General features: G+C 35.9%; 1 protein-coding gene across 7 annotated transcripts in view; it reads right to left on the bottom strand.

The window, feature by feature from the left end:
* The window catches only part of ADGRV1 (adhesion G protein-coupled receptor V1), a 295,085-nt gene that overhangs the window by 174,285 nt on the left and 95,453 nt on the right, over positions 1-25,347 (bottom strand). For all 7 annotated transcript variants that reach the window (XM_040542002.1, XM_040542004.1, XM_040542003.1 and 4 more), the window contains 21 exons: positions 24,966-25,188; positions 23,746-23,950; positions 22,626-22,772; positions 19,643-19,898; positions 17,688-17,890; positions 16,752-16,925; positions 16,095-16,277; positions 15,204-15,383; positions 14,405-14,569; positions 12,980-13,097; positions 12,285-12,408; positions 10,641-10,779; positions 10,317-10,502; positions 9,741-9,973; positions 7,932-8,080; positions 6,501-6,701; positions 5,543-5,763; positions 4,122-4,361; positions 2,400-2,549; positions 1,069-1,542; positions 201-344 (listed from right to left, as the gene is read on the bottom strand). In XM_040542002.1, coding sequence (XP_040397936.1) covers positions 201-344; positions 1,069-1,542; positions 2,400-2,549; positions 4,122-4,361; positions 5,543-5,763; positions 6,501-6,701; positions 7,932-8,080; positions 9,741-9,973; positions 10,317-10,502; positions 10,641-10,779; positions 12,285-12,408; positions 12,980-13,097; positions 14,405-14,569; positions 15,204-15,383; positions 16,095-16,277; positions 16,752-16,925; positions 17,688-17,890; positions 19,643-19,898; positions 22,626-22,772; positions 23,746-23,950; positions 24,966-25,188 — 4,115 coding nt within the window. The remainder of the gene's footprint in view (positions 1-200; positions 345-1,068; positions 1,543-2,399; positions 2,550-4,121; positions 4,362-5,542; positions 5,764-6,500; positions 6,702-7,931; positions 8,081-9,740; positions 9,974-10,316; positions 10,503-10,640; positions 10,780-12,284; positions 12,409-12,979; positions 13,098-14,404; positions 14,570-15,203; positions 15,384-16,094; positions 16,278-16,751; positions 16,926-17,687; positions 17,891-19,642; positions 19,899-22,625; positions 22,773-23,745; positions 23,951-24,965; positions 25,189-25,347) is intronic.

Here is a 25,347-nt window from a genome sequence, read left to right as displayed (position 1 = left end):
ACTAACAAATTTGTATAAGGATTTAAAAAAACATTTCCAGAAAACTTAACGCATAGTGTAAGTAATAACTGGAAAAGTCACTCATTAAATTGGCGGCAATTACAAAAACTTCATGGTGTCAGCTGAATCCTCACAGCAGTTATCTTCTGTAATGCAGTGTGGTAGCTATGCTATACTTTAGCCTGAAATGTTATACTGACCTCTGAATTGGCAGCTTCCTCAGGAATAAGCAGAACAGCTGACTTTGCTTCTCCTAATATTTTAGGCACATCCTTGGCACCTCCCTTAACCAGACTTACATTAATCAGTTCCAGAGTAAAATTCAAGCCCAGTAAAAGAAATGCCTTTGAAAGAGAGAATTTAAACAAAAAGGTATAAATTTAATTCCACTAAAACATGAGATCCACCACTTCAAAGAATTAAGCAGCAGACTGATGTCCCTCTTTTATTCCACTTGCATACAAAAGCTGTGTTTTCAAGACAAGCATTTTATTGATTACCTTTCTCAAAAGAACTACAGATAAAACATCAATGTTGTGAATGTGATTGATCAGCAGTTTGTTAGACCGTGAATTTGTAAAGCAACTATTGCCATTTTAATAAATTGTAACTGACATAGTAGGCCTCAGCTTGATTTTAATCCTTACGATTCACCACAGTGTGGATGTAAAATGGTAATAATAAAAAACTAACTGGCAACACAGAGAACTGAAGATAACATATCTGCTGCTTCATGTGTCAGCACCACCAGATCACTATTGGCAATCCAAAATGGAAACTATTTGGATGCATATAATAATAAAATATTGAAATGATAATAGTGCTAATCAATGATGGAGGGAAAAAATGAATATATGAACATATGCACCATAGTGATTTTGTAAGATTATGTAAAAATATGATATTTAACTCCATTTCTATTGCATAAATTTATAATATTAAAAAAACTTCTTTGATGTTTCTTCATAGTGGATTCTGTTGAGTCTAGTCATCTTATTACAGATTTGTATTGTGGTTAAGACAAAAGTAAACAATAGATATCAAATAATCTAAAAGGATAAAACAGACCTGGCTGCTTATTGGCACTCTTTTCACTCCAAAGCTGGCACCATCTTTTATGGCGAGGTATCCCTCCTCATCCCCAGGTGCAGTTAGTGCTTCTTTGTGATGAGACAAGATTTGGTACTGACTGACCACTTCTCCAAATGCCCCAGCATGCCGAGTTATGTTAATCCGAATATACCGATTGAGATCTCTCTCTATTAATACCGACTGCTGATCAGAGTACAACGCAAACACCCCATGGGGATCATCATTTGCAAAAACATTGATCTTTGAAGTTCTTCTGTCTTGGTCTAAATCTGCTCCACCTTCTACTGAAATCAGCTGCACTGTGTAGCTCTCATCTAGTTCTGGAACATCATCAGGTAACAGGTAGATAATTATCTCAGCTGTACTCTGCTGGTCAGCAATGACAACAGATCCTTTTGTTATAAGAAAGTCACCCGTGATGTCAGATTCACTACATATTTCCCAGTAAACCTGAAATGAGTTTAAAAAATTAACAAAACGGAAGAAAACAAAATTACCCACAGAATCAGAAACTTTCATATTCAATATTCAAAATAGAGAGGGTATGGAACAGATTGGCTTTAAGTAGATAAACTAGAAATTGTTTTAGATATGCACAGAAAGAGACATACAGGCTGTCTTGCAAAAGGTGTGTGTGTTGTTTCTCTAAAAATAACTTTTTCATTTGTATATCTTCAGAAGATTTATTTAAAATTCTGTAGAATCTCTGAACAGTGTTCAAAAATTATTTTTATTTTTACACTATGATATCCCTGCTGTTTTTCCTCCCTTCAAGACTCCTCACATCAGAAAGAGGTCAAGAGTCCTCGTTAAACACAGCAGATGCTTTTATTAATTGAAATAATGATTTAAAAATAAAAAAAAAACTTGTTAAAATGCAGACTTCTAAAATAATTTAGTTAAGTAACAATGTGATGGTTCAAAAAAGTCCATTCTTACCTTTAAGTACAGCTGGAAAAAAAGTAAATTGTGAGGGTCTCAAAGAAAGCTTACTAAAAAAGTGTGTTCTGTTCTGTCCTCCCATCAAAATCACATGGGGAGACAGACATAGAAAGGAGAGAGACAAGCATTGCATTACTGTTTCTCGTTTTTCTTGATCAGTGAGGAGACTGAATCTGACTTTCCAAACCACAAGTACTGAATCTGAGCCCCTTACTAAAGTCAGTCAACAACAGAACATTCAAAAATGAATTTGAGCAACAAACAATTGAAAGGCACGGAAAAATTATTTCCTTTGTCCTCCATATGTTCATACTGATGATTTCAGGTTGTACTGGTTATTAGGAAAACAATAAGAGTGAGAGTACCGTTATGTTTCCCAAAGTGCCTTGAATTCGTCTGAGAAACAGTGGTATACTTTGTGGCCCTTCCACTGCCGAGGGCTCTGTATAGTTCTTCTCAGACAATGATTCAGGAGCAAACTGTACGATTCCATTAGGATCACCAAATTTCTGTATCTGTAAAAACGCAAGTAAGCAAACAAATCAGAAATGTAGACTGAGTTATATTCTTGCTCAAGTCATTAAGATTTTTGTTGCCAGGTTCTACAGGACATGTATCTACTAGCTCTTCGTAAAGAGTTTTCTCTCTTAAGATTCAAGAATACAGTAGCAGTTAGAATAGAGACTGTGAGAACAACAACAACAAAACCAGACAGAGACAGAACCATCAGGATGTCAGAAAGGAGTGATATCAAGCTCACATGCACACACTCACATGCACATGAAGCAGTCGCTCTTCTGTGAGAAGATCCTACAGTGATACCTGGAGAACTCTGAGAAGGTTCTAAACTGAGCAGGAGTCAAAATATGAGGATATCAATGAAAAGGCAAGCTTGGGCTTTAATTAATTGAAGCTTCATATGAAAACAAACGGCAATGATGATTCTATCCACTAAGTTGAGCCTCACTCAACTGTAAACAACTTGTACTTTAAGAATCATCTAAATACATTTGAGAGTAAATTAATTTTGAAAGGATTTGGAAAACATATCTCCTGGAGCAAGACACAGAAGAAAAACCACACATCCCCTTTTCAGTTTTCAGCAAACCTGCCCAAACCTGATTGATGGAAACAAATGACAAAAGCAGACAGCTATATTTATGAGAAATCCTTGCTGCAAATTTATTCTGAAACTTTTGCTGTGAATAAAAACTTTCAAAAAAGGACTAAAAATCCACTGTACCCTCTAAGGCTGCCCTCTGCCCTCGAAAGACCTGAAGAGAAATGGAGGGAACAGTATACATACAGAACAAGCAACCCAAGGAGCAGTCACTTTGATTGGTTTTGTGTTCTCACGACACTGATGTAGTTCTGCCAGACCAAAAGGCTATGTAAAGAATCGAAGTGTTTCACCCTGGGTTAGCTCTGCACAAACATCAGTGCCTGCTGAGAAGAAAATTCAATGGCATGCAGGGTGAAACACTCCATTCTGAGGAAAAAAAACAGGTCCTTGACAGAGAACATGAGGAGTGTGTGGAAACAGGAGCTAATTCCATCAATACATTTCTCTACAGACAAGAAAAACAAATAAGTCCAGTTTATAGGAAAGATTTTTTTTCTGACTTCTATAAGGAGTCTCATAAATATTTCCTTAACTGCAGTATCCCTAGAGCAAGTATTTGCCCTTGACATCTCCTCTGCCTTCAACATACGTCTCTCCTGCCTACCTGTCCTGCTCTGTGATTTTCCCATTTCTTTTACACAAGCTAGCTATAGGAGAGGTAGATGTCAAAAAAGGGAACACACTGACAGTTAGGAATGAAGACCCAATCCATGCTCCAACAAAATTCTGCAAGAAAGAGGGCCAGGTCAGGGCTTACGTACCAATTATTACTGATAGATTATTTACTTTATCTTTTCTTCTTCTTTAAGAACTAAAGCCTTAACAATATATGTGAGTAGTACAAGGGACAAGAAAGCCCAGTGACAGACAATGCAATTGGTATGATTAATTTTTAAAAGTTTTGCAGGATAAATACCAGTATCAACAGAGGTCTCAGAAAAAAAGCAAAGCAATAATGACTTACTATTAGTGTAACGTTGTTTGCCTTAGGATCTATTTCTGTTTCACCTTTCCCAAGGCTCAGTCTAATAACAAATATCTCCTGAACTTCAGCTTCTTCATGAGGATAGATTTGTAGATTAATAGTTCGCAGACCTCCTTCTCCTTCCCCAAAATAAAATGATCCATTCACAGGGTCACCAATGTCATTATTCACAGGAGATAAAACTTCTTCTGAATTGGGTCCTAAAATGTCCCAATTAATCTGTGGAAGATATCAGTCCTAGATTAAGAGTGGTGATATATTATAGTAGCCACCCAAGAGGGAGAAATGACAGAGTACCATAAGCGACAAAAAAAATCCTGAATCTGGTAAATAGCTATGTTTATATCTTTGTTGCTAGTACTGTTACTAATAATTTGCTTGTGGGAAATCACACAATCCTTTAGAAAAATAAATGCAACAAATTAAAAAAGGAAATTGTGAAGAGATTGCTACAATGCCAGTTTATGAAATTTTAAATATTAGTAACTAGAAAAGAAGAGAAACTGAAATTTCTTTACTACATAATGGGAAATATACTGGCTAGTTTCTATTTCTCTCTTTCCAGATTTGTTTTGCAAAGCTCCCCAAGAGTGTATTCATTCCCTGTGAAATGTGATATGAAGACCTAAAATGACAAGCATTTACTTAGCAATCTGCAAGAAGTTTTTAATTCCTCAAATGATTATCCACACTTTTTCAGCCTGATTAAAAGCTAGTATTTTTGAATTTTCCTGCAATTAGATTTGGTTTTGAGGAGTTCATATTCAGCACTTTAACGTTATTTTTGTTTTGGTCATTTTCATTGCTTTCCAGCTTTCTCAAATTTATTTTCCAGTAAAAAGACAAAGAAGACTCTGGTAAATTTTACATGGGAAGAGGGAGAGCTCATGGCCTTTAATGCCAATTTTCCAGTCATTTGCCAAGACTGTGAAAGACCTACCTTAGTTCATGTTTATACCTTTCTTTGACAGTGGTCTGGGACAGAGTTAAAAAAAAAAAACAAAACAAAACAAAAAAACAAACAACAACAAAAAAACACTAGAAATTTTATAGTAAACAATTTACTGAAAAAAATGACCTGCTTTATGAAGTGATTCAACTGAATTAAAAGAAATTGCCTGTGCGTGAAATTAACCATACTTTTGACAGGGTTAGAAGCTAGTTTAAAACAAAGCACAAGAGACCAAAAAAAAAAAAAAGAAAAAAGAAAAAAAGGAGAAGGAGAAATAGAAGAAGAAAAGTTTAACTACATTTTCTGTTATAGTGCAACTACAATAAATGCATAAGAAAAGCAGGAATTATCCCACCACAAATCAGTCACAAGCTTTTGAAGGAAAATGCAAGAGTTTCTTGACCTAGTGACTGAAAAGCATCCAGAGTCTTTGACAGTGAGGGCCTACCTGTGTGTCTCCTAACAATCTTCCAGTTCTTTCCAGCACCAGAGACACTACAATGGGTATATGAGGATTGGGAAGAGTAATTCGACTTTGGTTGAGAAATCGGACGATGCCCTGGGGGGAGTCGCTTTTAGCAATAGTGATCTGGCTCACTAGGTGGAGCCCAAGGACTGCTCCACCAGTGGCTCCTGTGAGCTGGATTTCAAAATGCTCTGCAAATTCACGGTATGAAAAGAAGTAAAAAGAAAAAGGAAAAAAAAAAAAAAAAGAAAGAAAAAGGAAACAAAAAAAAAGGAAAAAGGAAAAAGGAAAAAGGAAAAAAAAAGGAAAAAGGAAAAAAAAAAGGAAGAAGGAAAAAAAAGGAAGAAGGAAAAAAAAAGGAAGAAGGAAAAAGGGAGGGATTATTCGGTATCCAATAAAAAAACGGTTAAAATATACTTAGTAATTCAATTAAGACATCCAATTGGATCTGTTTGAAGATATACAGAAGTAAAATCTGTACACATGCAACAGAAGATTCTTCCCATTTGCACAGAACAGTGGTATCTGAAATATAAAAATAACGTTCTTCCTATTCATGTTAAATTAATGTGTTGGTTTGATTTTTTTTAAAGCAGTGAAAAATATTTTATTATTCACAGTAGTACTATTAACACCTAATAATACAAATAATGTAACGAAATGTCTTGGTTTTGCAAAAAGTTTTACACGAACTATGAAACATTAGTAATAGTTTTTTTCCTTTTATATTTAGACACTTTTTTCAGCACTACAGCAATTTGCTGCAGCACTGCATTCTCAACACTGAAGCACTGCAGTAATTCATTCTATTCTATGAATCTGCTTTTTAATTCCCATTCTACATGTAAGCATACTGCTCATTAAAAAAAAAAAAAAAAAAAAAAAAAAAAAAAGACTTCTAAAAAGTAAAGTAAAATAAACATCAGAAAAATTAATTACCTTTCTTCATCATCAACAATAGAGATGTAGATAAAAGTCTGGTTCTGGCCATGATTAAAAGTGACAGAGTTATTGTGGATTAAATAGTCAACACCATTGGGAAGTGCAGAAATGCTTCGAGAAAGAAAATCAGCTGTTACACAGCCATAAGTTCCACGCTTCCTCACAACAGGAATCATGATTACTCCAGCATCTTCCTCCACTGCAAGAATAATTGAGATAAAAAGTTATCACACGTATGTGATATCAAATCTTTAAGTATTGTGTACAGAAGTCCATTTACCTTTCAGTAGTCACAAACAGGATTTTCTGAAGCTACTGTGAGCATTACTTTTGAAAATTGAATACAACACATCTAACACCACTTTAATAGCAGCAAGCAGATGTTTCTTGTAGCACAGTAGCACATGCTTCATTAATCAAGATGAAATGAGGTTTATGTTCTAAGAACTTCCTCACGCATTTTTCCCATTCAAATTTTTAGTCAGTGATTAAAGTTAGTGTAAGTATCTTCTAACAACCAAAACAGTAATAGGAAAAAAAAAGTGTTTTACTCTACTATAACCTCATTTGTACAAATGACAGTTTACTGTTCCTTTAAAAGAAAATATTACATTTTAATGTACTTTGTTATACTATAGTAGCTCATTTGATCTTCAAAGATTATGTAAAAGCAAATCTTTGGGATTATGGAAAAGTCTACTCAATGTGATAAATGAAAAACACTTCAAACAGTTTTTAAACAGTTAATTAAGCAGAGAGACTACCATCTTGGGAATAGCTTAGGTTTGTAAGAAATATTCAAAAGCAACCTGAAATGGAGCTAAGTTAAGAACCCATCAGAATACTGATACGGAATGAAATTATTACTGCTGATATGAAAGGTCAATTCATTTCTTACATGTTTTTACCGTCTTCAAGGGAGCAATATACAGGTTTCAATTGTTGTTCATAGGCATATATGTCACATTAGTTATAAATTTTTAATGAAAATATAAATAAAGAAATATGGAAGTGAAGCAATGTTTATAACTTCCTATAGTAATTTCCACCTAGAAATACCAAAGTAGTTTCAGCATTAGTGTTGAATGTCCCAGATGCAACCTGAGAATACAATGAGTCATAGGAGACCAACTATTTTCTTATGATGAAAAACAATGAAATGTGTGGTGGTCTTTTCCTCCTGTCCCCTCACTCTCAAATTTATTGCCCCAGGTACATAAGTGAAAAAAAGTAAATAAATCTGCACAGTCATGCTTTTACTATTTTTACAGTGACAGAAAGTATGAAGAAAAAGTACTCGAACTTATTTACAGATGGTTATATAGTTTGTATTGGAACTCAGGGTAGATGTTGAAAGGTAACTCAAAAATTTGTGACCTGGTCACAGGCTTATCTTCTAAGCTACACTGAAAACTTAGGGTAAACCTACCTTGTAGATGGATGTACTGTGGATCAAATTCTATGATGCCTTCTGCATTGTCACTTTTTGCTATAGTGACTCGTACTGTGGAGATATTTCCTATTATAGGGGGTTGATCCACCTGTAGACCATTTTCTTTTATGGTAAAATCAAATCCACTTGCAAGAACATAGCAAATAAAATAAAAGAAAAATTAAAAATCATGTTAAAGTTTTAAGATGCACGTATGACAATTTAATGATTACCACAAATACTTCTACTTTCTGAGTGCAATCACTGAAGACTTTTTGGGCACACCTTCTCAAACTATTGTATATCTAAAAATAGTAGTTTATTTCCAGATATATATATTTCATTTTTTTATTTCTCATTTTATCTTTTTTTTCTATTTGTACTTCATGCAACTTGAAACTCTAGCAAATATTAATGAGCTCATAATCTGAGCAAAGATTAGCTATTAGTGACACCTACACATTACACATGACAGTGTGCTTTCAAAATGAAGCATTAAGATCTTGAATCAGGAAAAACTTAACTGGTAATTGTTTGCAAAGGTCAATCCCATTGCTATCTTATGACATGGCTATCACAATGCGCTGTGTATGTACATCTCTGTTGGAATCCAAGACTTTGATAATCTTTCCTAATACAGTCACTGTTAATACAAAATATTAATACAACTTCTTACAGAAACATAAATTAAAAAAGCTAAAGGGCCAAAATTCTACAAAATTTAGTTGCATGCCAATGGAATTCCACGCAGTGACAACTTGCCACATGTGCATTTTTATTCCTGGTAACATATTCACACATAGAAGAGTCTACTGCATCATGAATATAGGGGCTTTAGTTTTCATTCATGCATATGAAGTCAGATATACAGCAACTCCAGACACTGCATATTTACTGGAATTCATATGCAATGTGGAAATTCCAAATCGTCAGTCATTCAAAATTAGGAAATTACATTAGCCCAATAGTGTTTTCAGATATGACAGAAAAGTCGTATCAAAACCTGGGAATTCCATGAATGACAAATATACTTACTCTAATATTAGACTTCATAGTTACAGGTACAAATATATGATTTTAAACATCAACTTCCTGAGCAATATGACAATGTAATTTCAGCCACATATGGCAGTACTGTCTTTTTATCATGCAACTTAGTGAGAGTTATCTTAATGCTCACTTATTCTGATTTACTACAACAAGTATTGCAGGTTTGGAAGAAACACCATATCTGGTGTTTTATTTTAAATAATGATCACTTATATTTTTGACAGGATGCAAGAGATGATGAACTACATACAGTAAGTAAAAAGAAACCAAACAGAAATGTATTTACCATGCAGACCTGAAAGTCCCACATTGTTACATCTGCTTGAGATGTAGCATTGTATTTTTTGTGTTCTCTCTTTTGGTAGAAAATATTCTTTCTGGTATTTCTAAACCACACATTGTATTTGTAACTTTATAAGTATATCCCAATTAAACAATCATACTTTCCTTATCACAGTGTGTATGACAATCTTGTCAAAACTTGTTTCCGTACCTTTTAAAATATACAAAGCATACTTTTCATGGAATGGATGCAACATATGGACTTTTACCTTTAATTAATCTCAATCAGCAAAATGTTTATGCTAATGCTGAGAAAACTGAGATAATCATTTCTATCATGATCTGTCTTATGAAATTTTACAGTAAAACTGCTGAATACCAGTGGTGACGTTAGACAGCTAGATGAGATCCCATAAATAGCATTCTTTTCTGTTTGTCATCGACCTTGTGTTCAACGGGGAGTTTTATCTTTACCTTCCTTCGACTTCCACTTTGGTAATCATCACTGAAAAGTCTTCAGGACCTTCAGGAATATCATCATCATGAATTTCAACCTTAATCATTTTACTGTCCTCATCTGGTTCAAACAACAACTCCCTTACCATGGGAGTGAAATCAATTCCCTCCTCTGCAGTCCCATTTATTATCTGAAACCAAAGATGCACTCTGCCATAGCATCCCCTGGAACGCACAATAGTGATGTTAACCTGAGGGGAAAAAGGCACTATTTAAAACAAAAAAAAAAAAAGGCTTTGCTCTTCTGTTATAGTTGCTTTTAGAAGACTGTTCTAAAGGCATATTTTCAATAGATTCTGATAGATAACAATATCTATCTTTAATAAATACAGAGTATATGCAATATAGTAGACAGCAGTCTTTCTCAGAGTTATTAAAATTCTCTCAAAACCTCAGATGACCATCAAGGAGACTGTGCTAAGATAAATGCAGGAAACTGTTGATTTATTTTTCTTCTGAAGCTTAGCTTTAGAAAATAGCAAGAATACTGATATCTTTGCATATTTTACATATGAAGGAACTTTAATCTAATACCCATTTTTCTTCTTCTCTTATTTGCATTAATTCCCTTGAAAATGTAAATTCTCCATAAGGAAAATCACTGGCAGCCATAGTGATATTTGCTTTGCTGCTAGATTCATTTATGAGTGCTCCGCCACTGATTCTAGTTAGCTGAAACTGGTAGTGATGCTTCTCCTCAGGATGGTTGTCATCTACAGCCTAGAGAGAAAAAATATTGAAAGCTAGAAGTATTTAAACTATTTCCTGGGTGAGATTTATAACTAGTTTCTAACCAAGTTACTATCTAAATTAAAGGAAGTGCTCAAAATAGCTGCTCATGTAAAAGCTCCCACATACCTGTATGAGAACAACGGCTGCAGACTGCCTGTCTTGCATTGTCAAGGTCCCCGATATCTCAGTAAATTCCGTATAATGAGGAGGTGTTATATTCCAATATATTAAGATCTCACCAAAAATTCCTGGGCCACGTGTCAGGCTGCAGGTAAGAACACAAACACAGATTTTATTTTCTACCTTTAATAGTTAATATTCAATCCAGAGACAGACAGTGTATCACATTGTTGTGCATGACAGAAACGCTATTAGCACTGTGAAGATGAGTTCTAATGTGATAGCTCACTATTAAGATAGCTCACATTACAATTCTCTCTTCAGAGAGAGAACATTTCTGCAGTTGTGTTTTATTTCCCTATGTTGGGAGGCATCTTAAGCTGTGTATTTACAGAGAGCACGGCAGTTTCCTCACACTTAGAGCCCAAAGATGGGGACTGAAAACTGAACGTTATTTGTTCCATTGTGCGTTTTGAGAAACACTTGTGCGTAGCAGAAGCAAAACAGGACTGAAAGGTAATGCCCCCAGGCAATTTGTTTCTAAGGGGTAGAATACCCACTACGACACTAGAGTACTACAGTGAGACTGCTATCTGCTGGTTCTCTAAAAACCTAAAGCCTAATCCTGTTCATGACATCAGTTAACTAAGTCATGGCAAAAAATCGACTATACCTAATATGATCTATATGGCACAACTACTGCTGCACAAAGCATCCCTTTATCTTTCACGTGTCTCAGGGCAGCATGAGAAGCTGGTGTTTTGCTCATATTTGAGGTTCTACCAGGGGAAAGTTTCATATTCCTTTTTCAGTAGAACCACAGAAACATTCAGTGGTTTGGGTTGGAAGGGACCTTTAACAATCATGTAGTTCCACCTCCTTGCCATGGGCAGGGACACCTCCCACCAGCCCAGGCTGCCCCCAGTCCCATCCAGCCTGGCCTTGCGCACTGCCAGGGATGGGGCAGCCACAGCTGCTCTGGACAATTTTTCGGGTGCCTCATCACCCTTATAGTAAAGAATTCCTTCCTAATATGTAATTTTAAACTGCTCTCTTTCAGTTCAAAACCATTACCCTTTGTCCTATCACCACAGATCCTACTAAAAAGTCTTTCTCCATCTTTCTTACAAGCCTCTTTAAGTACTGAAAGGCTGCAATAAAGTCTCCGAAGATATGGTAACATCTTCATTTATTTCTCCTGTTTTCGGCTGACTGACTGTAGCAAAATAATTGTACCTTGTTTCAACTAAAACACAAGTTACCACTTTGGTTTTGCTAACCATCACAGCAAAATACCAAAAAATGGTACAGGAACCAGCCCTGAAAAGCACAATTAATCTTTATATGTCATTGATTCCTTTCTTTCAATTAGAAATATTTTTTTTCTTTTTCCTTTAATGATTTAAATTTGTAAATAATTTGAAGACTAAGAATAATATTTGGGGCTCCGCAATCACAGTGAATGGACTTGACACATACACAGCATATTCTGCCCTCCTTTAAAAACACACATCTAACTTTAAAAATAGTTCTCATTTTAGAAGTGATAATGAAATGCAGCTCTCAAGAAATGCTTGCCAAACGTGGAGTCTCACAGCTTCTCAAACTGAACTGTTGTCCTTTCTTTGGAAAAATAAGTGATGTACCCACCTAATAAGAGCAGTTCCACTGTAATTTGCAGAAGGTTCTCCAATCAGAACGTGCTTAGATGAATGGGCTATCCCAACAACCCCAGAAGCTCCTTCATCACCCATAATAATGATGGTTGCCTGACCTGTGAAAAGAACATAGCTTCTACCGTAAATAAAAAAAAATTACAAGAGAGAGCTAACTTGAAAATGTGAATTTTAAGGAGCCTCTGCGGAATCCTTGGACATCTGCAAACTTTGATAGGATAAGGCCCACAGCAACTTGACCTAATTGAAAAGTCTGTTCCCTCAGCAGAGTTTTCCACTAGATGACCACCCTTGATGGTCCCTTACAAATGAAGCTAATCCGAGTTTCTTACAGGTCTGAAGCTGGTTTTGATTGTTGCTTCTTCTTGTTAAAAGGTTGTTTTTGCACAATGTTAACTCTTCTGTGGTTTGTTTGTTGTTGTTGTTTTTTTCACACCTGAACACAGAAGTCTATACCAACAATTAATTTACAGTGAAAAATTATGACCTAAATTCTCATTGATTTCTTCAGACAAGCAAACAACTTAGGAGAAAAAGACTAACATTTCAAAACTGCTATCTACTGCACACAACATATTTAGGTACTGCAGATTAAAATAATACAAGCAGACTTACTAGAATTGTTGTACAAAGTGTCTCAAAATATAACGTAATTAATTAATTCTTTACCATTTACAGGGGATATTTCTGCATCACCAGCAGAGACTAGCTGAATGGTAAATGTTTCATTTCCTTCCAGGATGCCATCTTCTAGTGCACGTATAACAATCAACTTCTGGGATTCAGTCTGGATCACATAAAGATATTTAAGTTGAAACTAAACGAAATACACTATTATGAAAAAAATAAAAGAAAAAGGTTTTTCTTTAAGAATTGCGTTAAGTATGCATAAGTTTGATATATTCTGTAATCTGACTTTTTAAAATATGAAATCTCTGATTCAGATATTACATTTTCTCACAGATTAATACATAGTAAAAATTGCCTCTCAAACATTATGTTGCACCCCAGAAATGCCCTGGGTATATTCAACTAAATAGCAATTTAATTATTTTTAAATTATATTCACATGGAAGTTTTCGTCTTAGAGGAAACTTTCTAAACATAATCTTTTCCAACAGAAAGTACATATTCAATATAATGCATAAACTCTAGCAATGTTATTAAGATTATATGTAACAGATCACAACTAATTCCCTTCCGATCCAAATCTTTGACAGGTGGCAAATGTTTAGAATATATGGAAAAAGTAGACACATATAACTTTAGTAGACCATATGTACATGTTTGTATTCTTGTAAGTATGCACATGTAAGAACTTCAGGAATAAAAAATACTTCTAGGTCTATCAGTACAGATGGGCAAGTAAAATTTTGCCAGATACCAGTGTCTTACAAAGAAAGTTATATTCCAGCTGGTTAGAAGTAAAAGAAATATCAAGTATACCTATCTATTTAATGCAGAGTAGCCTTGTATATGCAGAATAAATTATGCGTTATTTTAAAAGACATTTCTTCATTAAATACTTTTGGTAGCCTGTAAAATACAAATATTAAGATGACAACAATATTCAACAGTGTTGCTCCTGCTTTAGAGCTAAATGAAACTCCTCCTGCCATGAAACTCAGAGTCAACTAACGCTGTCTGATTTGAAAGTCACTTAAGTGACTATGGTGACATTATTTATTTTTTAAATCTGCAAGCGTTGAACACTCATTTATCCTTCTTACCCCTTCAACTTTCCTTTTCGATAGTATGATAATGCAAAGGAATAACTGTTCCTGTAATCATTCTTCTCATTCAGAACATTTTTGTTCCTCTTTCTTAATAGTAAAAACAATTCATATTTGAAGAGCCTGTCTTCCTGATGATTACATTACTGCTTTAAAAGGAGGATGACAGCTTTCCTTTTCAGTCTGAAAAAATGCTGGATATTGCTAACCCCACCAGTTCAAACTGGCCCTTTGCTGCTGTTATCATACTTAGTAATTCCTACTTTTACAAACACAAAACAACCTTGCAAACACATCCAAGAAGAAGAAAATATCTGTAAATCTAAGAATAGTAGATCATTTATTACAATATCAGAAATACCTCATTAAAGTGAAGGGTACCATTCAGAGGGGTCAGATCATGTCTTGCTGCTTCCTCTAGAATCCATATCACTTTAACTGCTCCCCGTCCTCCTTGACTCCGACTTACAGTGAGCAAAGTAATTGCAGCAGAGTCATCAGGTGTCTGAGGTTCCTTCACTGTCACCTGACGAATAAAGAAGAGGAGGTAGGAAAGGTTAAATAAAGTCATCAATACTGATTTGAAAAAAAAATGTATATATCTATATATATATATGTGACAACACAAACTAAGGACAAGAGTAAATATCAACAGGAAGATAATAGACTTAAGGAATGTGTTGAATTCTGCTAGCAAAGATGAGTCACTCAAGTTATTTTTGTATGCCCTATGATTCAAAACAATTACAACGAGTCACAACCAGGCGCAGCACCAGCAGAATGGAGAGTAGAATCATTCACTGTCAAGCAGTAAGATGACAAACGTTTTCTAATTTTTTTTCCAAACTTTCATTTCAATAATACAAGTTATTACAAATCCACTTTAACAATCAACAGAACATGAAAAATCCTATGTGGAACATCCTAGATTATTAGCACATGGAATTAAAATTTACTCATGCAGAAGTCTAAGTCTATGCTGCTGTGCTTTCATTGTTGTTATCACCCTACACAGCCAGATGACGACAAGTACTAATATGCCTTCCATGAAAGAATCATCTTACACTTCAATGAAAGCTTGCCAAGATCAGTTATGTGTTAATGACACGAACACACTATCTTGCTTTTGCAGAAAAGAGTACAATCCAAATCAAACTCACATTCTTTTCTTCAAATCCAAATACTCCAACAGGGGAGTCATTGGGTGGAATAGCAACAGTTACCAGGATATCATCCCCAAGTCTTGCACCACCAGTTACCCTTACTAGGGCAATCTTGAATATTTCAAGGAACTCAACTTCACTGTCATCTATTATTGTAATCTCTATTTCTCCTGCAGTCTGGGGAAAAACAAACAAACATACAAACAAACAAACAAAAAACCAAGTTTCATTTGTAAAATTCTGTGAATTTTTTGAAAAAATGTGAAATGCAAAATAAATTTTATCTAATAATAAATAAAAATGCATTGGTCAGTTGTGCTTACTGTGCTTGTATATTTCTAATAAGATAACAAAATTTCAAGATTGTAAACCAATCTAAGTCTTGTATGTTAAAACCAGAGGACTGTTCTGGCTTGATAATCAGTAGAACATGCAGGCAGACAATACTGTACTTTAGCCACAATTCTTCTCAAAATGTATATCCTTCTATTGCTTTTCACTTGACATCAAAATCTTTTACATACAGTAAGTATTCCCAGGGGAAGCATGAAATTTAAAACTGTGTGTAGAATACAACTGAAGAAACATATAGGCTTATTCTGAAAGTTTGTAGGGAAGACGTTATAGATTTTTAGCGTAACAGGCTTTATTATTAGAAATTATTCCATCTCTTGTGAAGGTACCAAAAGACATACATCCCTACCTGATCAATACTTACGAACATTCTGTTTACCCATGTCAAAGCACTATAGTAAGTCAGAAGAATTATTTATAACCCTAAGGCCATATGATGTTTCCAATGAATGGATGCAAATTCTACTGGAGGAAAATGTGAGAAAATCTTAACTTCCTAACCCAGAGACAATTCAATTTTTAGCAAGTGCATACCTGCCCATCTGCAAATGTAAGGTTTCCAGATGATGGTGTGAAGTCTTCAATGCTAGCAGTTGAATGAATGGCTTCCCAATACAGAGTTGATGTCCCAAACTTCCCAGCCTGTCGAACAACTGGAAGTTTCAGTATATTCTGCGGTGGCGGTACCTCATAACCAGCAACAGTTCCAGTTATATCCTGTAAAATCACCAAGAAACTGCTGAGTGTCACAGCTTTTATTATGTTTTATTTATTTACTTGCAGGCAAGAATAAACGAAGAAATATATAATTGCCTGTAAATTGGTCTGATTTTAGCATTGACCCTGCATAGTAGAAGTATGGGTTAGATGACCTTCTGAAGTTCCTTTCAGAATATTATATGACTTTGATTTTAGCACTTCCACCTCCCTTATGAATTTCATACATTAACTGTGAGGAAACTTTCAAGCATGAACTCTTTGTCTAGTATCTGGTTTATTTCTTCCTGCTCCGGCAGGGGTATTGGACCCCTTTCAAAGTCGCTTCCAATCCCTAACATTCTGTGATTCTGTGATTTACCCAGAACAATTTAGTGTCATAAACCCTATTAGAACATTACAGAAAGTAGTCTGAAATTAAGGACTCTCCTGCTGGAATGCAACTTCAAATATTGTTCATTCAGATTTCCTTACCTTTGTAACATTGAAACTAAATATTCCTCTCGCATCATCATTTTCTTCAATTGTTATTTCAGCTATTTCTAACCCAAGCCTCTTCACACTTGGCTGACCTCCAGTGCGAGAATCGACCAGCTGCACATCAGTAATATTGATTATAAATCCTTCCTGTAACTCTGGAACATTGTCCTGGAAAAAAATATTCTAAATGTCACTTTTTTTCTATAAAGCACTACAATAAAGATATAAAGTTATAAGGTTTATAAAGTTATAATACATGCAGAAAGATGATCACTTGTAGGTTGCTTACTGTTCGAAAATTCCCAGTACTTGGGATTATATAACCACTTGTTTGCTACATATCATGTGAAAGATAGAGGATATAATTCAGTCTTTGCTGAATTTTAGAAACTGAAGCTGGTAGTCAAATTCTGTATCTGTTAAAATGGTAGGAAATACTGCTGGCTGCTACTTCTTTCTCCTATCTGTAAGAAAGCTGGCCAGATTTCAGAGACTAAGACAGAACTTGAAAAGTAATGCCTCCATTCTTAATATATTTAAAGAATTTACATATTTTTAGTGAAAAAATAATACATCTCAAACTTCAGAACAAATCTATTAAGAAGCGTTTAAAGTAAAATATATCCTCCAAAAAAACTGCAACAAGTTGCAAAACCAGCAGGTACCTAAGATATTTACAGTTGTCTCCTCTTTCATTAATATATATTCATTTGGAGATTACAGCAAAGCAAACTACTTGGTTCCTCCCCAGTAGCAAGTACACAAATTCTTTTGAAATAAATGACTACAATTCTTACTAATTTGCAACTATCTGATGATGCAAGAATCCTTCTTTATCCTCCCATAGAATACTAAATCGTTCTTTTTAAATAGTAATAATATCCTTTTTTAAAATACATCATAGGCTAAAGTTGTTGTTAGACTACTCACAGGCAAAATAGTGATCATGACAGAAGTTATTGTTGCATTCTCTGCCATAATGATTTCCTTCTTTTCTATTATATAATCCTCATTCTCTGTTGCTTGGTTGAAGAGGGGAAGCTCAACGTTAGGCTTGGCGCTCAGCTGAACTGCAATCTCTCCAACAAATCCTTGCTCACGAACAATTTGTAAAGTAACAGTATTCACTTCTCCTATTAAAAGGAAGGTGGAAAAATCAAGATGTGATTGTTTTAACCCTTGCCCTGTTTGATTTCCAGCTTGCCTAATTGTACTGGATCTGATTACTAGAATCCACTTCAGCTCTGATTAGCAATACAACCATACTTGGATAACTCAACGACCCAGGCAAATGAACACATACAAGTGGTGTGAGTAAAGACACAGTATGTAAGTTGGGAAAGTATTTTAACTCAGAACCTAGAGGAATAATAATATACTAAGTATTTACAGTTTGAAATGCTTGCTACGCAAACTTTTATTTCAACATTACTATTTATATTCATTTTTCCTTCAAAACTGCCATCTCATCATTTTCTCTGGACTTTACATGCCTAGGAGATCACTACTAATTCTATATAATAAAAAAAAAAAAAAAAGCACTGTAGCTAATCATACAGCTAGCTATAAATTTTAGAGAAAGCTGTTGTGCTTCCTTCCAATGCTGGAATAAAACGAGATGCACTTATATCACTAAGGCTCAGGTCCCTTTGGGACCTTTTTATCCTTTAGGAAATAAGATTTATTTTATTTATTTACTTTTAAATGAACGACCAACACCACGTTTAGCTGAAAGTGCTGGGTTTATGACTGGGAAAATTGTAAGAGAGAAAAATCAACAGACTTTGTTCTTCAAATCAGTTTCATCAAAGTAATCACTTGTATTATTTAGATACTACTTCAGAGTTAGCACCTTTTCAACCCACAACATTTAAAGATGAGAAAAGAAGCTATGCAAAAAATAAAACCTAAGAACATGCCTTAAATTCTAACTTAAAGGATAAAAATTTATCGGGGGTGGGGGGACAGGGGTGGATAACCCCAAGGAACCAAGAATATCCCTTCACAATACCTTCAGGTGGAAAAATAAATAAATAAATAAATAAATTAAATAAAGCATCACTAATTGGATGTAAAATAGAATTGGCAAGGAAGTTTTAGCTGTCCTTTTATTCTGATGGAAAATGTACTTTCCATAGATTTTTTTTTTTTCTATGGACAGGATATTAAATTGCCAGCACATTTCAATTGGGCTTTTGAAGTATTAATAGCTTATCTTCCCTCTTCTCCCAGCCAGCTGCTGGAAAACCACCAGGCTGGAGAGAATGCCAGAGCAATCAGCTGCCTGCACCCCTGGCCCAGCAGGGAGGGCAGAAGCTGGAGCACCACTGCAATGCTCCTCCTGGCAAACTGCCTGGCAGATCCTTTAAAATTTCACTTGGTGCCTGGAAGAAAAGCTGACATCATCCAATCAAATGAGGAGGTGGCAAGCAGAAAAAGTCCAATTCAGTTTTCTTGAAATATAATTCACTCTTGTTCTGCTTCCCTTTTTCCCCTGTCCCACAGAACAAAATGTTTCCAATTTTTTACCCAATTCACGAGCAAAGTGTTTTTATGTATATTATTTTAAACAGATTATTAACCTAATCAAATGAGCAAACTTGGCTAAGTGGAAGGATTTTGTGAGCTAGTGAAATACAACACAAGATGACAGGATTTTAATAAGTTAGCCCCTACAAAATGGCTAGATAATGTTCATATGGGAATTTGACATAGAAATACATAACAAAATTGCATAGTTGTGTATTTTTAAGGTATTTCTACTACAAAAAATGTATAGAAAAATGCTACTCTTTAAGATAATCACATAAACCAATGCTATAACTTCAATGACAGAAACCTTAAAAATCACACATTTTTTCCTTAAAATCAAGTAACAGAATTACCTTCTGGCTCTGTGACTTTAACAAAAAGAGAGTCTGTATGCCAGCCAATCACACCATATGGAGAATCGCTAGGTAAAATGGTAAGTACTGCTCTTGCCCTTTTGGGATCAATGATAGCTCCTTTTGTGGCATCCTGAACACCCACAGTGGTAACGTGAGTGAGGGTGATATCCACAGTCTCTGAAAGCTCTGCAACACTGTCTGCAAGAATTGTCAAGGTGATCGTGGACAAGGCCTGACCTTCTGAAAATGTAATCTGAGGTTGTAGAGGGAGAAAAAAAAAAGACAAACTTCTCAGTGCTGTCATACCAACCAGTTTATTCTGCATAACTCTATCAACAAAAACAAAATATTAAGAAAGCATACAAAAAGAAATATGAGATCCAGAAGAGACAGGCAATATAAAGAGTCAGTTTGAGACAAAAGCTACGTGGTTAAATAGTTTGAAACAAAGATCAGAAAGCAAAAAATGAATTCTCAGTCAGAATCATAACAATCAAAGAGACCAAGCACCCATCTGAGCATAAGTTTGGTGTAATCAAGCTAACTACAACTATCTTCATTACAAACAGGCATTCAACTCTAGACATCTTTCTTACATCTGCACTCCAAGTTTAGGAAAAACAGCTCAGTCATTTGAAAATAATTATATATCCTCATTATTACAGAACTGTAAAATGGTTGAGGTTGGAAAGGACATCTGGAGATCAACTAGTCCAACCTTCCCTGCTGAGAACAGGTTGCTCAGGGCCATGTCCAGACTGCTTCTGAGTATCTCCAAGGATGGAGATTTGGAAAGGACTCATGAGGATCATCAAATCCAACTCCTCACACCACAGTTCTTATGTTTAAATGGTATCTCCTGTATCATGCCCATCGCAGGCACAGGACACAACTGAGATGTATCTCTTCATCTTCTTTACTCCCCTCCCAGGTATTTATACACTGTGATAAGATGCTCCCTGGGCCTCTCCCCATATGTCAGATACTCGAATCCCTTAATCACATTGAGGACCGTCCCTTGGACTCTCTCCAATAAGTCCATGCTTTCCTTGTACTGGAGAACCCAGAGCAGTACACAGCACCACAGATGGATCTTACCAGTGCTGAACAGAGGGGGCGGGATTACCTCCTTTGATCTGCTGGCCATGCTCTGCTCAAAGCAGACCAGTATGCTTTCTTTGCTGCAATCACACATTGCTGGCTCATATTTAACTTGTCTTTCATTATATGCCTTTCAAATTATTCATCAATACTTATATTCACTGAGGTTTCTTGCATAATTAAGTTTAATACTTTCTCAAACATTACAAAAATAGGAAGAATCATTAAACTGCTGACAGTTCAGCATTATTTCTTCTATAACGTGCTACATCTGGCTGGGATGGAGTCAACTTTCCACACAGCAGCCCATACAAGTGCTGGGCTTTGCGTTTCTGACCAGAAGAAGTCTGTCTCTCCAGCTAATCACCCCAAAGCCCCACAGGCTGGGGGAGGGCAGGAGGTTGGGTGTATTGGGTTTACATGTCCAGGTTTTGGTAGCAGGGGGCTGCAGGGGTGGCCTCTGTGAGCAGAGCCCAGCAGCTGCCCCATGTCAGAGGAGCCAGCTCCAGCTGCTCCAAAAGGGACCCGCTGCTGGCCAGAGCTGGGCCATGAGTGATGCTGGTTGGGCTCTGGAAGAGCAGATTGAAGAAAGAGGAAAAAAACAAACTGCTGTGCTACAGCAGCTGGGAGAAGAGATGTGACAGGAACTTTACTTATTAAGCTACTGTTATCTCAACCCACAAACTTTTCCATCTTTTTTCTATGTCTGTCCTGCTGAGAAGGGAGGAGTAAGAGAGCAACGGAGTGGAAGTCTGGCAGCCAGCCAAGGTCAACCCACAACATATAAATATATCAAAAGTATGATGAATGCATAATATGTATCAACATCACTGCTAATTTTAAAAATGCTTAGTCAGCAGTGCTGTTAAACTTTTTTTTTCCCCTCGTATAAAATGACTGATTAATGTTTTGTCCATCTTATATTCTTTTTATTTTTCAATTCAAAGGGCCAGTCACTTAGCTAGGTCTCTCTCAAAAAACAAAGATGTATTTACAAACACTTATGCTATTCCTGAACTTTCCATTCAATGACATTACACCTGTACTTTCAGTTCTGTCTCTTCCTACCTGCAAAGGTCTAGAGGAAAATCATGTAACATCCTCTTTAGCTTCAATTTAATCCAGAATGCTCAAGCACTATTTATATCATTATTACTATTATTATTTTGCATTCTTGACTTCCCCTGTGTTGATTTTTCTCTAAATCTTTTTACTGTACTTCAGATGCCACAATTCAATATTTCCAGGTGCAAAGTTTATTTCTACAATCTTTTAGCCCTTTCTTCCCACAGCTGTGGCTTGTGCTATTCCTCTATAACCTCAGGGCTCACAGGGCTTTGTGTCTTTACAGATGGCCACTAGGTGGAGTCACTTGACACGGCATCTGTCGACCACAAGGCGTATCAGCAGCTTAAGCTAATCGAAAACACTGGATTTTAATACGGTTAGAAACCTATACTGTCTCAGAAATAAGCAAAACTGGGACTTGTGATATTCCCCTAGGTCACTGAAACTCTCGAGTGTATTGTTATCATCAGGAAGAAAAGCAAATAATTCCTTGATTCCCATCTATGCAAATGATTTGACACTGTAGCTGGATCTCAGCAGGAAGAATGGAAGATAGGAACAGGATACTACAGATACACATTTCTACTGCCCGGACAGAATTGCAGTATCTGGTTCTAGAAGAGCAGGAGTGATACTGTGGTATTATGTGCCAGGCAGAAGTAAAAACTGTCAACATCACAGACAAGGACTGGGAAGCATAAATTAACAGACCAGGACAATCTAATGTGTGCTGTCGTTGTTTAGGATCTGCATCTATCGTCTGAGGCAATATAGTCAGTGATCCTCTAGTACCAGTGATATTATTACATACCATTCCAGAAGATGGGAATACATCACTTGTGCTCCCATTGGCTATCCACTCTACTGTAACTCTTCCATATGTTCCTATTAAGCGTTCAATATTTAAAGTGATTAAGCTGTCCTGTTCCATTTCTTCAACTTGCTTAAATAAAGAATTCTGGAAAACATGAAGTAGCAGAACCGCAAGATTATTTTCTTTTAAATAAAAGTTTATTTATGGATCTTGGTGTCCAAAGTAGGCCGGCAATATCAGGCATCAATGAACTGGTCTACCATTAAGTAGCCAAGTACATGTTCATTGATTAAATGAAGATGACCTAATGAGGTACTCAATACTCCCAGCTTTCATGTATGTTAGAACTTAAAATGTCAAGCCTCTTTAACCTAAAGAAAAAAAAAATACAAGTCCTAATCTATTTTTTGAGTATAGTATTTTAAGTCCAAACTGTATGAAACAGGCAACAAAAAACTGGAACTTCAAAAGAGATGTATATTTACTGCTGTTATTTTTCTGTTATTCATCCACCTCACACTAGTCCAGATGCAAGTTTCATTTCAGTGATGACTCTTCTGTTTCATACCTTCAGTACACATTTACCATATCACTCTCTGGATGTCTTCTACAGTGTTTGCTCATTTAAGAATTAACCACTCCAGATGCAACCTTCAGTCTGACATTTTCTCAAAATAAATCAGTTTGTTCTGGCAGATTGGCTCACCTCATGACATAACCCAATTAGCATATTTTTCAGAGGAAAAGGATCTTCTGGTTTGTTTACTGACTTCCCTTGATTAACAAACAAGTAGCATCTATACCATGCTATAAAATATGACATCAGAAAACTGAATTTTTAGTTTGTTGCAAAACCAAGTCAGTAAACTAACATGTTATTCTAAATATAAGGGGATTATAAAAATCTTATAATAGGGACAGACTGTGGAACTTATTTTTTATCATTCTGTGTTCTTTATAATCACATAGCAATGCTAAATAGATATTAAAAAGTTTCTGACACATTACTAGAGGACTTTAGAAAAACAATCCTATCACATTCTCCATTTTATTGTTTGTTTCCCATTATTCAGAAACTATATAAACATATATTAATGATTTACCTTATAATTTTTACCTGAGCAAATGCAATGACTCCATAGGCATTGTCATTGGAAGGAATAATAATGTTAACAAAACCATGAGCACCAATCTCTGCACCTCCCTTAGGGTTTTTCAGCCACACTGTGAAACATTCTTCCTCCTCTGGGATAGTATCATCAAGGATATTGACAGCTATCACAAATTCCATGTCCCCAGGCTCAAACATCAATTCACCTGAACTAGCATAAAAACACAAATATCAAATAATTATAAATTTAGGATAGCTTTTTAATGATCTTTGAGCATTTTTTCTGGTGCAATTATTGCTTATTTTACTCATGCAGTAATTTGGGTTAAAAGAATATTTTCTTTACTAAAATAATGATAGATCATAAATTAACTGGAATTAATTATGAAAGCAATTTCATTTATCCTAAATACAAGATTGTTAAAAATGAAGTCATGAGTGCAAGTTCTCTCTTACTTCATATTTTAAAAATCAATTGTAGGCTGTTCCACTGCAGCTTATCTTAAACTGTGGACAAAATCTCTTTAGCACTATCCTGGTTTCAGTTAGGACAGAGTTAATTTTCCTCCTAGTAGCTGGTAGGGTGCTATGTTTTGGATTAGGATGAGAAGAGTGCTGATAACATGCTGATGTTTTAATTGTTGCAGAGCAGTGCTTACAGCAAGCCAAGGACTTTTCTAGCTTCTCGCTCTGTCCTGCCAGCGGGCAGGCTGGGGGTGCAGCAGGAGCTGGGAGGGGACAGACCCAGGACAGCTGACCCAAACTGGCCAAAGGGGTATTCCATACCATCTGACGTCATGCTGAACAATATATAGGGGTGGCTAGCCGGGGGGGGGGGGGGGGGGGGGGGGGGGGCGGGCTGCTCAGGGATAGGCTGAGCATCAGTCAGCGGGGGGTGAGCAATTGCATTGTGCATCACTTGTTTCGTACACATTAGTAGTAGTAGTACTATTATCATTATTATTATTATTATTTTCCTGTCTTAATAAACTGTCTTTATCTCAACTCACAGGCTTCACTTTCCCATTTCTCTCCCCCATCCCAGAGAGGGAGGGGGGAGGGTGAGCTGTGTGGTGTTTAGCTGCCGGCCAGGTTAAACCACAACAAGCACTAACGAAATAGGCCACCATACAAAGAAACATAACAGTCTCCACTATCACAAATGAGTATCACAGAAAAAGAAACGCAAGGTGTCTCAGACAAGTTATATAAACAAAAAAACCTACCTAGGTATAAAATCTGACTGGTTGGAAATAGTGGTCAGTTCATAAATCTGTGAGCTGGAGTTAACAGACAAAGCAATCAAGCTCTTGCTGATGTTCAGAGACCTTGCAGTAACTGAAGTGATATGATCTGCATATGGGGCTTCCAGCATTATAGAGAACTGGTTTGCTTCAGAGTTCCAAGCGTACAGTGTTGTTATATCCTTACCAGCTAGGAGGACATGGACTACATGGAGCAAAGAGGCAGAGAATATTTTTTTAGTCATATATTTAAAAGTTACTGTTTTAATGCCAGAAGTGCTCTTTGCAGAACACTGATTACACTGACTTTTAAGGTCTGATAAATACATATGAAAAAATAAAGACATGCATTTCTGAAATTCCA

The sequence above is a fragment of the Cygnus olor genome, chromosome Z (assembly GCF_009769625.2).
Source record: "Cygnus olor isolate bCygOlo1 chromosome Z, bCygOlo1.pri.v2, whole genome shotgun sequence".
NCBI classification, from domain to species: Eukaryota; Metazoa; Chordata; class Aves; order Anseriformes; family Anatidae; genus Cygnus; species Cygnus olor.
This window is presented reverse-complemented; position numbering and strand designations above follow the sequence as displayed.